This window comes from Aotus nancymaae, unplaced genomic scaffold (genome assembly GCF_030222135.1).
Source record: "Aotus nancymaae isolate 86718 unplaced genomic scaffold, 86718_ANA_hifiasm-v0.15.2.pri h1tg000015l_0, whole genome shotgun sequence".
NCBI classification, from domain to species: domain Eukaryota; kingdom Metazoa; phylum Chordata; class Mammalia; order Primates; family Aotidae; genus Aotus; species Aotus nancymaae.
Genome location: NW_026988426.1, coordinates 2,625,514 through 2,643,793, shown reverse-complemented (window position 1 = coordinate 2,643,793; position 18,280 = coordinate 2,625,514). Strand labels below are relative to the sequence as shown.

Here is an 18,280-nt window from a genome sequence, read left to right as displayed (position 1 = left end):
AAAAAAAAAAGAAAAAAAGAAAGAAACAGCCCAATACAAATGAGGCAAAGATTTGCATAGATATTGTCACCTCAGAAGATATACAGATGCAGATAAGTAAATGAAAAGGGACTTGACATCATTAGTCATTAGGGAACTAAAAATTAAAACTAAAATAAGATTGCATACCCTTTAGAATGACTAAAATGGAAAAGACTGACTGCAGCAAGTGATGGCAAAGAGACAGAACAACTGGAACCTCATGCACTACTCATGCTTTAGGAAGCAGTTGGCAGCTTCTTTAAAAGTAAAAGAGACACCTCCCATGTGATCTCACCATTCCGCTCCTTGGTATTTATTCAAGAGAAATGAAGGCAATTGTCCCTACAAAGATTTGCATGCATGTATTTATAGCACCTTGATTTTGTCAGAGCCTCAACCTGTAAATGACATAAATGTCCATCTACTTATGAATGAATAAACAGACTGTGGTATATTCATTCAGTGGAAAATTCTTCTGTGATAAAAATAAGAATAAACTCTACACTCTAGACCTTGATTGAATCTTAAAATAATTGATATTTATTGATATTGATATGTACAAAGAGTACATAGTGTATGATTCTGTTTACATAACATTTTAGAAAATGCAAATTGTAGTGCAGAAAGCACATGAATTGTTGTGTAGAGATGGGGGACAGGTGGGAGGGACTGCTAAGGGGTGTGAGAAGACTTTTGTGGGTAATGAAGATGTCCTGTATTTTATTTTAGTGATGGTTTCACAGGTGCATACAAATACTAAAATATATGAAAGTGTATACTTTAAATATGTGGACTGTATTGTATATTGATTTCAGTAAAACTTTTTTAAAAAACTAAGAATAGTTTCAGAGGGATAATCTTATGTCTAGGTGAACTGTTCAGAGAGGTGAAAATAAGGACTAAGTAAAAGCCATTGGTGTGGTGATTGGTAATTACATTCGAGTAGTTTGATCAGAAAAAAACAATTCGAGGTATTAAAGAATTGGTAGGAAAATCATTAAAAAACATTATTGGTTTTAAAGCTTAAAACTGTTTTGGCATGGTTTGTTTAAAAAGATGTTTTATGTATTTATTCCTGCCTTTACTTGCACAGCCTTTATGTTAGTGTTCATTCTTTATAGGTTATATATTTAATATTTATTTTGTTTTAGTTAGATACTTATATTTCATTTTTAATGTTTTTTTCTCTACAGAAGGATTGAAGTCTCAAGTTGCCCGCCACAGTCTGAACTACATACAGGAAATTGGAAATGGCTGGTTTGGAAAGGTAAAATCTTCTTCAGTTTCATGTTTCCCTCTGAAAGATACTGTGTACAGTGTAGAGCTGATGAAGAATTATGTCATGCGGCGTTCCACCTGCCCTGTGGGCCCTGTGGTACGAAATGAGTTTCCCCATCGCCCCTCTGGCAGCACAGAGGCATGAGCTTCAGCCTTATTGTGTGTGGAGCCTTTTCTAGGAAGTTTGTCTTAGTGCATTCAGTCTGTTATAACAAAATATCACAAACTGGGTGACTTATAAACAACAGAAATTTATATCTCACAATCCTGGAGACTGGGAAGTCTAAGATCGAGGTGCTGGCTGAGTCAGCATCAGGTGAAGGTGGCACCTTCCTGCTTCGTCCTCATGTGGTTGATGGGGCAGGGCAGCTCTCTGGAACCTCTTTTGAAAGGATGCGAATTTCATTTCCTCCCAAAGGCCCTCCTCCTCTCCATCACAGTGGTCATTAGGTTTCAACATAATGGATTTGGGGAGGACACAGGACACAAACATTTTGACCATAACTAAGGCCTTTAAAATTGTTGACATAAGAAAGAAAGGAAAAGAGACCTGGAATCTTAGCAGTGTCAGCTTTGTATCCACCTCAGGTTAGATTGTTTTTTTAATCCCTTCCTCTTACAGCACTTAAGCCACTTTAGAACTGTAAATATAGTCTTACAATGAAGACCACCATGAAGAACTGTCCTTTTCATACCCTGTCAAGTGGCCTGTAGTAATAGTGCTTTGTTGGTCTTTTTACCATAGATGGCTCAGAAGGAGTAATCTCCTGCAGTCATTTCCACAGTGCCGCAGTGGTTCTCTGCAAGAGGTACCTAATGGAGTAGGGGTTACATCGGAAGCAGGGTGCTTACAGCGGGAGGATGCACTTCCCAGTAAGCAGCCATCTTCTGCTGCTTCTCCTTCCCTTCAGCCTTGTCTGTCAGGCCTGTAGCTTTCATGTCTTCCCAGCTCTACAAGTTCTCTTCTGCACCATTCAGCAAACCCTATTACATACCAGCCATTGTTAATGGTGCTAGGGGTATGGTGTGGAGGAAGATGGGTCAAACCTTGACCTGTGTGGAGTATTCTTTGAGAGATCAAACAAAACCCCGTCTTCACAAGCCTTAGATTTCTAGTTGGGAGGGTCGCACAGCAGTCAGTTGTGGGAGGTGAGCTCAGAGAAATATAGGGCAGGTAGGTGATGTGGGATATGTGTGTACCTAGAGACTGCGCTGCTCAGAGTGAAATGGGGAAACACACTGAGAGATCATGATGTAATTGAGTTACCTTTTTAAAAGGATCACTCTGGAAGTCATAGAGGGGGAAGGTGAAAGCAGGGAGGAGATGGGCTAGAAGGCTCCTGTAGGCATCCAGGGAGAGGTCCAGGCAGCTTGGACCTGGAGGGTAGCGGTGGAGGCGGCGAGAAGCAGTGGGACTCGAGGTAGATGTTTGGATGAGAGCATACCAGTGTAGACTTAGGGTGGGTGAGACATAGGCTCTGGAGGAAGAGGCAGTCAGGTTGACTGCTTAGGGCCTGATTAACTGAAAGAACAGAGTTGCTGTCAACTGAAACACAACAGACACTGCAGGAGAGGCAGGCTTGGAGGAGGAAGTCGGGGGTTCACCTTTGCTATGTCAGATGGGAGTCGGCTGTTGGACAACTTAGTGGAGGCACCAAGTAGCTGAACTGGAAATGCAGAGCAAGAGTTGAGGAGAAAGGTTCCAGACTAGAGATGAAAATCCAAGCGATCTCACTCTATGGAGTGAATTCAAAGCTAGGAGAGTAGGTGAAGTCATGGAGAATTTCAAAGTGGAAACCAGGGGAGGCTCTGCAGCAGGAAAGACGCCAGTGCAGGCAAGGAGAAGCAGTGAGGATAGAGAAGCCCAGGAGACGGGAGGCTTCTCAAAGTCAGGTGAAGAAGAGCTCCAGGAAGATTAATTGTAGTATGCTGCAGCTTACACATGGACTAAGATGAAGCCTGGGAGAATTAGGATTCAGCAGCGTGAGTTCCTTGGTGTCCTCGAAAGAAGCTGCTTGGGGGGAATGGTGATGATGCCACATCCTTGGTTGGAATGGATTCAAGAGAGGAAGAGGAGACAGAGCATTTAGATAACTCTCTTGAGTAGTTTTACCATAAAAAGAAGCAATAGGCCGGATGCGGTGGCTCACGTCTGTAATTCCAGCGCTTTGGGAGGCTGAAGTGGGGAGGATCACTTGAGACCAGGAGTTTGAGACCAGCCTGGGCAACATAGCACGACCTCATCTCTAAAAAAAAATTAGCTGGGCTGGTGGCACATGCCTGTAGTCCCAGCTACACAAGAGGCTGAGTCAGTAGGACCACCTGGGCCTAGGAGTTAAAGGCTGCAGTGAGCCATATTTGTACCACTGTGCTCCAGGAGACTGGGTGACAGAGCAAGACTCTGTTTCAAAAAAAAGAGAGGATGAGTTAGTTAATTATCAGAATTTCTTTTTCTCCATTTTTCTGTCCTTATATTTCTGGTAAACACATTGAGTTCTGTTCAGGTTTTTACTCTCTTTTCAGGACATTAAAATTAATCTATTTTAAAAGAAAATCTTTTGTGTTGATCATTCTCTTTTTTGATCATTCTCTAGAGTTAAATAAAAACCTTTTTTAGCATTTTCATTTTAAATATTGCACTTTGGAATGCCTTGGCATTGTCCTCTTGTATTTAGCATTTCCCTTGTGACTAGTTCTTTTTTTGTTGTTGTTTGTTTGTTTGTTTTTGAGATGGAGTCTTGCTCTGTCGCCCAGGCTGGAGTGCAGTGGCTTAATCTTGGCTCATTGCAACGTCCACCTCTTGGGTTCAGGCGATTCTCCTGCCTCAGCCTCCCAAGTAGCTGGGATTACAGGCACCTGCCACCATGCCCAGCTAATTTTTGTATTTTTAGTAGAGACAGGGTTTCACTGTGTTAACCAGGCTGGTCTTGAACTCTTGACCTGATGATCCACCCGACTTGGCCTCCCAAAGTGCTGGGATTACAAGTGTGAGCCAGCGCGTCTGGTCATGGTTAGTTCTCATGTGAGGCAGCACATTCTCATTTCGTGTTCTGTTGATTTCAATTGAATGTGTTGAGTGGAGATTTGGTGGGAGATCAAGGCCAGGTGTCATTGGATGGAGTACGATAGTTTTTAAGTTTCAGAGCAACAATTGATTGTACATTGGCTTTCTCATATGTGTGTCATATGTGTGTAGCAGACTAAATAACAAAACCTAGCGGAAGTGTTTTTGAGGAACATTTGATTATGTTGGAACTGAACCTATAAATTGCACTTCTGTAAATTTGTAGTTAATTTCCCTGAAGTAGAATACATTTTTGGCCGGGCGTGGTGGCTCACGCTTGTAATCCTAGCACTTTGGGAGGCCAAGGTGGGCAGATCACCTGAGGTCAAGAGTTCAAAACCAGCCTGGCCATCATGGTGAAACCCCATATTTAAAAAAAAAAAAAAAAGAATACATTTTTAAATAAATCAAATACAAATAAATATAAATACATTTTAAAATAAATAGAAAAGAAATATATGTAAATAAGTGAATATTGTAAATATCTGGTGAATAGTTTAAAATGGTCCTCTAACTGAAGAAAAGTATTTGAGTTTTCCAAGCTTTTAGTGCGTTAGTATGTGAAAGAATAGAAGGTCATCTGCATATTGCTTAACTTGTTCACGTGTATTCCATTTCCCAGTAAATGTATCATTTTAATGGAAATGATGCAAAAAACTGTTCTTTGATTTTAGGTTCTCCTGGGAGAGATTTACACGGGCACTAGCGTAGCAAGAGTCATAGTGAAGGAGTTAAAAGCAAGTGCCAGCCCAAAGGAACAAGATACTTTTTTGAAAAATGGAGAACCTTACTAGTAAGTAAACCTTAGCATGTGTTCTGTAAAGCTAGCTTGTGGTCTTTTGAAAGTCAAGTGTTTAAAACTACTTTGGGATTTCTGGCTGCAACATGCATGATTAAGTTCCAGGGTCTCCTGAGACCCAAAATGTCCAGGTGTCAACTGAAAAGCACTTGGCATTCCAAGAACCAGGAGAACTCAGCTTCAACGAGAAAAGACAACAGATTCCAACACAGATGACAGAGATGTTAGAATTATCTGATGAGAATTTTAAAGCACTCATCATAAAAATGCTTCGTGAGCAGTTGCATCACATTTAAAACAAAAAAATACAGTCTCAGCAGAGAAATAGAAGACAAAGAAGACCTAAATGGAAACCTCAGGACTGAAAATTACAGAAACTCATCATTTCAGTTGGAGTCTCAGGGACATGGGGACTAGAACAAAAGATCCAGCATTATTTATGTCATAGATGTCTCAGAAGGAAAGGAGGTAGAGGATGGGGCTGAAAAAGGATTCAAAGCAATAGTGGCTAACATTTTCTAGATTTGGAAAAGAAAAAGCCTACAGATTTAAGAAACTGAGAAAATGCCAAACAGGATAAACCCAAGGAAATCCATGCCAAGACATGTAGTCAAACTTCTGAAAATGAAAGACAAAAAATCCTAACAGCAGGGAGACCAAAATAGCACTTTACTTATAGGGGGAAGCAACGTGAAGGACAGCCGATTTCTCATCAGCAACCATGGAGGCTGCAAGGAATCAGCATGTTTTTCACTTTTCTAAAAGATCAGAACTCTGAAATTCTTTCTCCAGAGAAAATGCCCTTCAGGAATGAAGGGGGAATATCAAGACATCCTCAGATGAAGGAAAACTGTGAGAATTTATTACCAGCAGACCTACTTTAAAAGAATGAGTTTTCCAAACGAAAAAAAAATGATAAAGGGAGGAGTCTTGGAACATTAGAAAAGAAGAAGGAGCAACAAAAAGAACAAAAATATGGCTAAACTTCCTTTAAAAAAACTGATAAATTGTACCATCAAAATGAAAAACATTTGCTTTGTGGAAGACCTTGGTAACAGAGTGAAAAGACAAGCCACAGACTGGGAGGAAATAGATGGGAACCACACAGCTGACATAGGACTCATATCTAGAATTTATAAGAAACTCTCAAAACTAAACAGAAAAAAATAGTAACCTAATTCGCAGATTGTCAGAAGACATTAAGAGACATTTCACCAAAGAGGGGATAACATGGATAGCAAATAAGCACATGAAAAGACGTTCAATGTCACAAGCCACTAAAATAATGAATCAAGATCCCTTCATACCTATTAGAAAAGCTGTAATGAGGCTGGGCGCAGTGGCTCACCCCTGTAATCCCAGCACTTTAGGAGGCCAGGGCAGGCGGATCATGAGGTCAGGAGTTCAAGACCAGCCTGGCCAACATGGTGAAACCCCGACTCTACTAAAAATACAAAAATTAGCTGGACATCCCAGCCACTTGAGAGGCTGGGGCAGGAGAATCGCTTGAACCCTGGAGGTGGAGGTTGCAGTGAGCTTAGATTGTACCACTGTGTTCCAGCCTGGGTGATGCAACGAGACTCCATCTCCAAAACAAAATAAAAAAGAAGAGCTGTAATGGAAAAATAGTGACAACACCAAATGCTGATAAGGATGTTGAGAAACCAGATTTCTCATACATTGCTGGTGGAAATGTAAAATGATAGAGCCACTGTAGAAAATAGCTTGGCAGTTTCTTAAAAAACAAAACCTACGTTTAATTGTACGTTAGCATTAGTTATATATTAGCATTCTCCAGAGGAACAGAACCAATAGGATGTGTATGCTATATAGAGAAAGATGTTTTTAAAGGAATTGGCTCATGAAGTTATGAAGGCCGGAAAGTCTAGAGGCTGCAGGGTATACCAGGAGGCTGGAGACCAGGGAAGAGTTGATGCTGTAGTTCAAGGCCGAAGGCTGTCTGCTGGCAAAATTCCTCCTTCTGTGGGGGAGGTCAGTCTTTGTTCTAGTAGGGCCTTCAACTGATAGATGAGGCCCACCTACACTGTGGCAGGATCTGCTTTACTCCAAGTCCACTGATTTAAATAGTAATCCGCCGGGCATGGTAGCCCATGTCTATTACCCTAGCATTTTGGGAAGCCAAGGCTGGAGGATTGCTTGAGCCCAGGAGTTTGAGACCAGCCTGGGCAATGTGGTGAGACCCTGTCTGTTCAAAAAACAAAAAAAACTAGTTGGGCATAGTGGCACCACACACCTGTAGTCTCAGCTTCGCAGGAGGCTGAGACAGGAAGATCATTTGAGCCCAGGTGTTCAGGGCTGCAGTGAGCCATGATCATACCACTGTACTTGGATGGCAAAGTGAGACCCTGTCTCGGTAGGTAGGTAGGTAGGTAGGTAGGTAGATAGGGAGATAGATAGATAGATAGATAGATACAATAATTTCATCAAAAAACACCTTCACAAAAACATAATAAGGATAATATTTGACCAAATACTTGGGCACTATTCCCCAGCTAAGGTATCATACAAAATTAACCGTCACATCATACAACCCAGGAATTGCACTCCTTGACATTTATTCCAGAGCAGTGAAAACTTGCTTCTGTACAAAAACTCTTGCATGATTGTTCATAGCAGCTTTATTTGTAATAGCCAACAACTGGAAAAACTAACATGTCTATCAAGAGGTGAGTGGTTTAGCAAAGTGGTGCATTCCTGGAGTACTGCTCCCATGCAAAAAGGAATGAACCATTGACACGTGGAACGCCTTGGCTGACCTCAGGGATTATGTTGAGTGAAAAAAATCAATCTCAAAAGGTCACATACTATACCGATCCATTTATATAATATTCTTAGACTGAGCATGAGAACATTCTAGAAGTGGAGAACAGGTTGGTGGTTGCCAGGGGTATACATGGGTGGGGTGGGGAGATCTTTGTGGTGATGGGATAGCTCTGGGTCTCCATCAAGGTGATGGTTACACATATCTGTGCACGTGCAGACATGGCATGGAGCTCTGCACACACTTGATCACAGCAGCATTTCCCAGGTTTGGGTGTTACACTGTATGTCATTGTGTCAGATGGAACCCACAGGGGCAACGGGGCGAAGGGTATACCAGACCTCTTGGCTCTCTTTGCAACTTCCTGTACATTCATAATTGTAGCAAAATAAAGGATTTTTTTTTTAAATACTATTTTGGCATACCTTTTATTTAACTTTATTTTCATTTGGACAAAATATTTTCTAAAAGGAGTTTGCATATACAGTGGAAATTTATGGAAAATAATATATAAACTAGATAGCCTGAAGGAGAAACTGAGTCATTTAATATCTGGATTGAAATACATACTGAATTTGTTTTGTTGTTGTCGTCGTTTTGATACAGGGTCTTACTCTGTTCCCCCAGGCTGGAGTGCAGTGGTGTAGTCATGACTCACTGCAAGCTCTACCTGCTGGGCCCATGCGATCCTCCTGACTCAGTCTCCTGAGGAGCTGGGACCATAGGCATGCGTCCCCACACCCAACTAGTTTTTCTCTCTTTTGTACAGGTCAGGTCTCCCTTTTTTGTCCTGGCTGAAATACTTATAGAATTTGTATATACAGTTGGCCCTCTGTATCCATGGATTCAACCAATGGTGGTTAGAAAATATCTTTTAAAAATGCGAAGAAGTAACAATGCAATAGTAAAAAATATATAAACAATACAGTATAACAGTTTTTTACATAGCATTTGCGTTGTATTAGTATTACAAGTAATCTAGAGATAATTTATATCGGCAGATGTGCGTAGGTTATGTGTAGATATGGCACCATTTTATGCAAGAGACTTAAGCATCTTCAGTTTGGATTGTGGTATCTTCAGGGATTCGTGGAACCAGTCCTCTGCAGTTACTAAGGGTTGACTGTGTAGTCTGTCCTCTTTTAAATGCTGCTTTAAAATATTATCTCTATCCTGAGATGTTTAATTGGCAAAAAAAGAAAAAAATATATTATCTCTAAAGTTAAATGACTAAAGATAAAAATTTTTGAGGCCAGGCATGGTGGCACGTGCCTGTAATGCCAGCTATTTGGCCAGCTTAGGTGGGAGGATCACTTGAACCCAGGAGTTGGAGGCAGCAGTGAGCTGTAATTATACCACTGCACTTCAGCCTGGGTGACAGAACAAGACCCTGTCTCTTGAAAAAAAGATTTTAAAAGAGTCTTACATTTCCTTTTTTAATTTGTGAAAATACTCACTTGATTGGCTTTGAATGACTTACTAGATAACTTAGTATACACCTTTTAAATATAATCTTTGTGATCTTTTCAGCCTGTCATTTATTTAAATATTATATCAATTATTATGAAAAAATTTGGATTATTGTTTGAATAATTTTATTATGCTTTTGTTTGAATAATTTTATTATCATGCTTCCTGATGAACGACTTTATGGCTTTTATTTTTACCAGTATTCTTCAGCATCCAAATATTCTTCAGTGTGTTGGACAGTGCGTAGAAGTGATCCCCTACCTCCTGGTGTTTGAGTTCTGTGACTTGGTAAGTTTTTAGAAGGCATTCAAGTTCAAGCATTCCAAAGGTTGTACTTGAGTCTTTCTGACAGAGACCTGCTGGATGAAGGGCTGCTTTCATGTCTGTCCCCCACTTGAAGAACTTTATGACACGTTACTTCTATTACCTACTTTGGTGATAGTGTTGACTGACACTTCTATAGTGGTTTGTTACACTCCAGTCCCTGTGCTAAGCCATTTACTTGACTTACCACACTTAATGATAACAGATTCCAGAGTTAGGTACTAATATTTGTCCATACTTTACATATGATTAGAACAAGGCTCAGGGAGAAGATTGCCATGTTGAATCAAGTGTACAGCAGAGCCGGAGCTTGGATCTAGATGTGTCCCTCCTAAGAGCTTGAACCAGGCTTGAAACATCTCAAAACACTAACCCTCTGAGAAAGCCCAGAATCTCTTTACCTAGAGTTCTCCTGGTCTGTCAGCATCTGAAAATAGTGAATGTATGTGACATTTATGTTTTTAAAGAATTAGATTTATTTTCTTAAAAATCTTATTTCTTAGCATGATAATATTTATTGAGGCAGTTGGGAAGATTGTGCTTTGTGCAGTTCTTGAATAATTTCAAAAGTAATTTCTTTGTGGAATTTCCTCTAAACATGTTTTCCCCTTGTGCAGAATATTTCATCTTTTTTTAAAAGCCCATTTTTAGCATGTAATTGTTATTTTCCAAAAAGAGTGGTGAGCTGTTAATTGGATGAGTCAGGTTTTAATTGATTTCTTTTCATCTTCTCAGTTCTCAGAACATTAAAACTTCCTTGGCTGTGCATAGAAAAATAGGAGTACCCCAAAACAAATTCCCAATTAATTCAAATAACATTTTCATCTCTTAAAATATAGAATTGTAAGCATCGTGATTTTTTGTTTTAATTCCTAAGTGTGATTTGAATATTTCTTTCATTGGCAGAGGTAGTTGATTAATAAACTTAATATATTAACTTTGATTGGATTATATAATAGTAACCCTCCAATATCTGTGGCTCATAGCAACATATTCTCACTCATCTTAGGTGTTGCTTTGAGTCAACACCTGTGGCTCTCTTCCGGGCTGCATTCATCTTTTATTTATTTATTTATTTTTTTGAGACGGGGTCTCGCTTTGTCGCCCAGGCTGTAGTGTAGTGGCTCGATCTTGGATCACTGCAACCTCTGCCTCATGGGTTCAAGAGATTCTTCTGCCTCAGCCTCCTGAGTAGTTGGGACTACAGGCATGCACCACTACACCCAGCTAATTTTTGCATTTTTTTTTAGTAGAGATGGGGTTTCACCATGTTGGCCAGGCTGGTCTTGAACTCCTGACCTCATGATCCACCCACCTTGGCCTCCCAAAGTGCTGGGATTACAGGCATGAGCCACCACGCCCAGCATTCATCTTCAATGTAGGATCAGTGTTTTTTCGTTCCTGTACATGCTGGAAGAAGAAAAAAGAAAGGTGTATTCTGATGTCGTTCTTACAGTATTCTTTATGGGTCTTTTGGGTCAAGTTTGTGAAATTGTTTAAATTTATCTTCTGACTTGGGAGAAGGAGTGTGGAGGGGGTTTGAGTCTTTTTCTGTTGGTTACTCAGAGAGGCTCTGGTTATAGATTTTCCTTATAATTCTGGTTGTTTTTACATATTGATGCCCTGTTATGTAAGGCATTAACTTTTAAGATTGGTATAATTTTCTGCAATTTGTACCGTCTATCTTTTATGAAGGGGCTCTCTTTAAGGTTAAAATCATTAATAAAGATAAAGTCTAGTTTTACTGATACTAATATAGTTAGACCAGGTTTCTTTTGGTTAGAATTTTGCCTATTTTTGATAATTATTTTTTCCTCTGGTTTACATCTCTTGTAAATAGTTTGTTGTTAAAAATGTGTTTAAATCTGGCAATCTTGGTCACTTAAAATGGAATACGTAATGCATTTACATTTATTGTAATTAGTGAGATGTTTGTAATTTTATCCACGTATTTGATATTCTTTACCTGTTACAATTTTTCTTTTTTGCTTTATTTCTGTTCTTCTTTGGGATTCTCCATTTTTTTGATTCAATTTTCCCCATCTACAAGTTTGAACTTTAGATATTTCTTAATTTTTTGTATGATTACACTGGAAATTACAACATGCACATTTTTTAAGGCAACAAAGTCTAAAATTAATGTTTTAATCCTGCTCCAAAGGAGCTGGAACCTCCTAGAGCTTTCTCTCCATGTAGGGAAAACTTGACTACAACCTGCTTTTCTGGGCCACCCATATTCTCTGCCATTGGGGAGGGTGCTTATTCATTGGGCACTTAACTGCAGTCAGGCAGCATGCTGCACCCTCGAGATACTGAGACTCAGTGTGATCGTTGTCCTCCAGGTCTCCCAGCGAGAGGTGACACACGATAAATTATTTAGTAGAGGCGTGAGAACTAAGAGGAAGGAGTTCTCACTGGGATTTCTCATCGTTTTATTGCATATTATTACATAATTGGTTTTGATGATCTCGATATGATCAGAGTTATAAAATTTATGATCCTAGGTTATTGTGATATAAAAGTAGCATCCTTTTAGTCTAGCTCTGTGTGACCCATGAGAGGTGATTGCGGTACTGACACAGCATCGACAGAAAAAAAAGGGCACAGAGATGCGCTCTTAGGTGAAGAGGCAAGTCTGCTTGTCAGAGGTCCACTATTCTGAGATGTGTCGTGGTGCCGTTTTTGGTCCCTAAGCTCCTTATATTAATTATAAATAACAGTTGAGGCATATTCTTTGTGAGTGACCATCACAGAAATAGAGCCGGAGTCAGCGTCTGTTTGACAATTGCCTATTTGCTGGCTGATGGAGGTGCTTGGAAAACTCTCATTTATTTTAGCATTTTCCAGTTCTTCTTTGCTCTTCTGCATCCATTCCTGAAAGTTCCAGTAGACAGTGTTAGTTTTTTCATACACTGATCAGAGACCTTGGCCATTCAGCTTCATGTTTTCTTCTGAATGGGTTCAGAAGATGGGCTTTGTTTTAATGCTATTTTAATTTATTTTCAAGCAGCTCTCTGTTTTGGGAGTAGTAATTTAACCTGTTTTATAAAAAAACACAAAAACCTTACAAAATAACTCTTTTATGTTACCATAAATGATCTAGTATTGACAAAATTATAGAGTATTATTTGTATCTTTATCATTGTACAGACATCATTTTTATGAAAATGTAAGAAGCACATCTGTTCTTTAACTCAGCATTCTTTTAATTTTTTTCTCTAACAAATTTAGATCTCAGACTTAAATACATATTATCCAAATACTTAGACTAAGTATTGAAAGCATATTAACTTACCTAAATTTGATTGGCTTTTATACTTTGGGGTGAATATTATGGATACAACCTTTTAGAATGAACAGATGTGACTTTATGAAGCAGATTTTATGTGACCCTCCTAAGTCACTTGGGGATGGTCAGTCCTGAACATCTCGAGGAGCTCTGGTTCCCACCAAAAGCTTCCACTGGCAGTGCAGAGCTAATAGCTGTGTTTAAGTGTCCCACCCAATGGTACATTGATCAATACATTTTTTTAAACAATTATTGTTCCTCAAATAATTAAAAATACAATTACCATATGATCCAGCCAGTTCTACTCTGGGGATATATACAAAAAAAGTGAAAGCAAGCCCTTTGGCAGATATTTGCACATGTTATTCACAATAATGGATTATCACCAAAAGCACTAGTCACATAGCTGTGAGGTAGAAGCAGCCAAGTGTCCATCAGTGGGTGAACGGATAAACCATATCTGCTCTATAGGTACAATGGAGGGTTATTAAAAGGAAGGAAATTCTGACACAGGCTACAGCATGAATGAACCTTGAGGTCATTATGCGAAGTGAAACAAGCCAGTCACAGAAAGACAAATACTGTTTAATTCTACTTACATGAGGGACCTAGAGTAGTCAGAGTCATAGAGACAGAAAGGAGAAAGGTGGGTGCCGGGGCTGGCTGGGGCTGGGGAAATGAGGAGTTGTTTAAAGGATGCAGATCTTCAGTTTCATGAGTTGAACAAGTTCTGGAGGGGGCTGGTGGTAATGGTTGTGTGCAGGAAGGAGAAGGTACTTAACTCTGGAACTGTAAACTTAGACATGGTTACAATGGTAAATGATATTTTATGTACTTTTTTTTACCTCAATAGAAAAAAAATGGATAATTACCTCCTGCAATTTAAGGCACTGTGTCAGGTGCTACCTATGTTAAGAGGAGGCTCGGATGCCCTTTGGAAATCTTTGGTTACCATTTGGTGTGGCCAGTCTTATATCAGAGTAAAAGTTATAAACACAGGAGCCCCACCAACTTGCCCTGCAGTGAGAGGTCACGTTGTTTCTTTGGGTAATTGCATACATACACTTTTGGGCCCTCATAAACTTGAAAAGGAACAGGTTTTCCAGCAGCAAGAACTAGGGGCCTGACAGGGTTCTTGGCACTGAAGTCCAGCTTCTTTGGGCTCCCACTGCGTGGCAAGAGTGATCAGGTAGCACCAGCCCAGCAGCCAGAGAGGGTGTCCACCTAAAGGGACACACCAAAGTCTCACTTTGAGCCCAGCTCACAGCCTGGATGTCCCAAAACCTGCCCAGGAACAGGCCTTTCTGATTGAAGGGGCATAACCCCAAGGTAGGACCTGCCCCCTGGCCGCAGTCCAAAGGACGCAGAGGACAGCAATCCGGGCTCTGCGAAAAGCCACTGTGGCCACGGTGAGGACCAGCCCTCTCTGTCTCTCTTAGCAGGTCAAGAGTGATTGAATGAACAGTGGCCTTTTCAGTCGTCATCCTGCAGTCATCGTGCCCAATGATAACATCTCCCAAGGAGAAAGGAGAGAATATTTTTGCACTTACTTAATTCCTTGTAAGATGGAATGAACCAGCCTGTTTTTAAAAGGCTCTTAATCATGGAATTTTTATGAAAGTAAATGAAAACTCTTGTGAGTGCATTTGGTAGCTGGCCTGCAGCCACTGATTTGCAGTGCTGGCGGTGGCAGTGTTTATGGAGGAGCCGAGAGATGACTGGAGGGTGTTTTATAGAACTTGTTGCCATGGCAGGTACACCTCACTCTCACGTGAATATCAAGGCAATGAGAATGAGACTGTCTTTTGATTAAGGATCACTCACTCAACAAAAATAGATTGAGCAAATTCCAAGTGCCAGGAGCTGCCTCGTGCTTTAAGGAACACAGAAATGAGTAAGTCCCATTCCTCACTTGCCTGCCTCACGTGTTCATTCTACCACTCACTGGTTTATCACCTTGGAAAATCCCTTAACCTCTTCTGTGAAATGGCAATAATACTGTCTCCCCACTTAGAATTGCCCAGACCATTAAATAAGATGATAGATTGTAAGTAAGAGATTACTGAGAACAAGGAAAATGCTCAGTAAGTGATGGCCATTTTTAGTTACTAAAATGGATTTATTCTCAATATTAAATAAAAGCTTTGGTAATACATATAGAAGCATGGAAGTCCTAACCAGGATCATTGGAGAAGGCTTTGCAAAGAAAGCGTGCAGATGGGGGACGTGGTGCCCTGGGTGGCGAGGCCAGCTGGGTCTGTTGGGAAGACTCAAGTTGAAGTTCAGGTAAGGACAGGCAACAAACCAGGCTGGAGACCAGGCTGCCAGCCGGGGAGAGAAAGAGAAGAATGTAGACTAAGCTTCGCCACATCTTCATCTGTCTTATTGGTCAGCAATTTCTTCAGCTGCGTCACCTGGCTCCAGAGCAGGGGATGATATTTTGTTCGCAAGGATGTTTTCTTGAATGTTGTATACTGAGTTCCTTTTAAATTCAGCCAGTGCCGGGCGTGGTGGCTCACGCCTGTAATCCCAGCACTTTGGGAGACTGAGGCAGGCGGATCACAAGGTCAGTAGATCGAGACCATGGTGAAACCCCATCTCTTAAAAAAAAAAATATATATATATATATATATATATATATATATATATATATAAAATAAATTCATCCAGTAAAACATGGAGTCAGTTTCTGAAAGCAGTTCGCAGTGGAGAAGTGGAAGGACATCCACTGTTGTGGAAAGCAGTTCGCAGTGGAGAAGTGGAAGGACATCCACTGTTGTGGAAAGCAGTTCGCAGTGGAGAAGGGGAAGGTCATCCACTGTTGTGGAAAGCAGTTCGCAGTGGAGAAGTGGAAGGACATCCACTGTTGTGGAAAGCAGTTCACAGTGGAGAAGTGGAAGGTCATCCACTGTTGTGGAAAGCAGTTAGCAGTGGAGAAGTGGAAGGTCATCCACTGTTGTGGAAAGCAGTTCGCAGTGGAGAAGGGGAAGGACATCCACTGTTGTGGAAAGCAGTTCACAGTGGAGAAGGGGAAGGTCATCCACTGTTGTGGAAAGCAGTTCGCAGTGGAGAAGTGGAAGGACATCCACTGTTGTGGAAAGCAGTTCGCAGTGGAGAAGGGGAAGGACATCCACTGTTGTGGAAAGCAGTTCGCAGTGGAGAAGGGGAAGGACATCCACTGTTGTGGAAAGCAGTTCGCAGTGGAGAAGTGGAAGGTCATCCACTGTTGTGGAAAGCAGTTCGCAGTGGAGAAGTGGAAGGTCATCCACTGTTTTAGAAAGCATTTCGCAGTGGAGAAGGGGAAGGTCATCCACCGACTGTTCTTTGACAGCAGCGTGTTGGTCTGTGGGACTTGCACTCTTCCATCTCTCATGAAGAGCGATGACTTGGGGCAGAATCAGTGGAGTTTGAACTCATGGGCTTTTATACCTGGAAGGAACCTTGACCACTGCCTACAATGGGGACTACAGAGGGGAAGATCTGAGCTCTCTGAGCCAGGCCCTGTGCTGGGCATTTGACGTGTGTTCCCATTGAGTGAGTCATCTTGACGATGCTGTGAAGCCCGTAGCAGTAGCTTCAGTCTCCAGATGTGGAAACCGAGGCTGAGAGAAGTGAAGGGACTGGCTGAGGAATCAGACCCAGGGCGGCCTGTGTCAGGGTTGGTGATTGACTTGCCTGAGGGCACAGAATTACTAATGCCAAAGTGAGTGTGTTCATGGGTGGTTTGATTTTATTTTATTGTTGTAAAAATAGAGATGGGGTCTCACTATATTGCCCAGGCTGGTCTTAAACTCCTGGTCTCAAGTGATCCTCCCACCTCGGCCTTCCAAAGTTCTGGAATTACCCGGCCCTGTGTGCTTTCATGCCAGGTGGTTTAATGCCACCACCAGTGGGAAGCCTCCATTTTAGAATTGGCCTTTGATGTAGAAATGCCTAATTAATGGGCATCTCTTCTTTATGAATACAGTTACTAATAAGCCCCAGGCACCAGGGACTCTTCAGGCATGGCAGCACCCAAAGATAGATGACATGTCCTTGCCCCTAAGGAGCTTACGTAGAGGAAAGGGGACACGGAGTCACAGACATGAGGAAGGCCAGGGGCACAGGTGGATAGTGTCCCTGAGCAGAGCCAGCGGAAGGGAGGCCTGTGCGGGGCAACCGCATAGGTTGAGGTGTGGGGGTGATTGGGTGGGGCGTACGTTCCTAGTCCCTGGGTCTGCCCTGTTCTGGAGCCTGCCAGTGGCCTTGGCCCTCCCCACATCTGGCTGTAGCCTGGGCACCACGGCTTTGGCCCTTGCTGACAGGCTGCCTCTGGCAGGCCCTGTCTTCCCTGGTGCCTGCTCTCCTCACCACCCCGCCCCGCATTTCCTCCACCAGTGCTGCTTCCACATGTGTGTGGCCATCCTGCTCCTAGGCACTGTCTTCTCCCCTGTCGCTGCAGTGACGGGTCATCGCTGCTTATAACCAAGGTGTGCACCTGTAGCTGGAGCTAAGGAGGGACACAGGGCGGCAGCTGTGATCTCAGCGGAGGTTCTCTGGCGCCCTCCGATGGTGCTGGGGCAGGCTGATGGGGGCTTCACTGTTGTCTATAAAAGTTTAAAAAGAGAAACACTTTTAATAGAAAAAAACTTACAGAATAAGGATATAAAGAAAATTATTTTTGTATAACTGTACATTGTGTTTTTGTTTTAGGCTAAGTGTTACTACAAAAAGACTCAAACTTTTTTAAAAGTTAAAACGTAAAAAGAAGTTACAGTAAGCTAAGGTTTATTATTGGGAAAGAAATTTTATTTTTAGAGTTGGGGTTTCACTATATTGGCCAGTCTGGTCTTGAACTCCTGACCTCATGATCCACCCGCCTCGGCCTCCCAAGGTGCTGGGATTACAGGCATGAGCCACTGCACCCGGCCAAGAAAATGTTTTTATGTAAATTTAGTGTGGCTGAGGGTCTCTAGAGCCCGAGAGGTCAAAGCTGCATCCAGAAATACTTACCATTGTGTTAAAGTGGCTTACATGATTTGGTGCAGTAACATGCTGTATAGGTTTACGCCTAGACTGTAGCAAGAAACCACCCTTGTGGCGTAGGGGTACAGTAGGCTGACCCTCTAGGTTTGTCTAAGTACACTCTGTGATGTTTGCACAACAGTGAAAGTGAAATTGCCTAACAACCATTTCTCAGAATTTATCCTCAGTGTTAAGTGATATATCACTGTACTCTACCTGAGTTTCAGAATAATGTGGATTCACTGTTCT

At 41.6% G+C, this 18,280-nt stretch overlaps 1 protein-coding gene across 3 annotated transcripts in view; it reads left to right on the top strand.

Annotated features, from left to right (window-relative positions):
* Nucleotides 1-18,280, top strand: part of LMTK2 (lemur tyrosine kinase 2) — a 96,732-nt gene that overhangs the window by 39,927 nt on the left and 38,525 nt on the right. For all 3 annotated transcript variants that reach the window (XM_064376438.1, XM_064376440.1, XM_064376439.1), the window contains exons 4-6: nt 1,215-1,288; nt 5,038-5,156; nt 9,615-9,702. In XM_064376438.1, the coding sequence (XP_064232508.1) occupies nt 1,215-1,288; nt 5,038-5,156; nt 9,615-9,702 (281 nt within the window). The remainder of the gene's footprint in view (nt 1-1,214; nt 1,289-5,037; nt 5,157-9,614; nt 9,703-18,280) is intronic.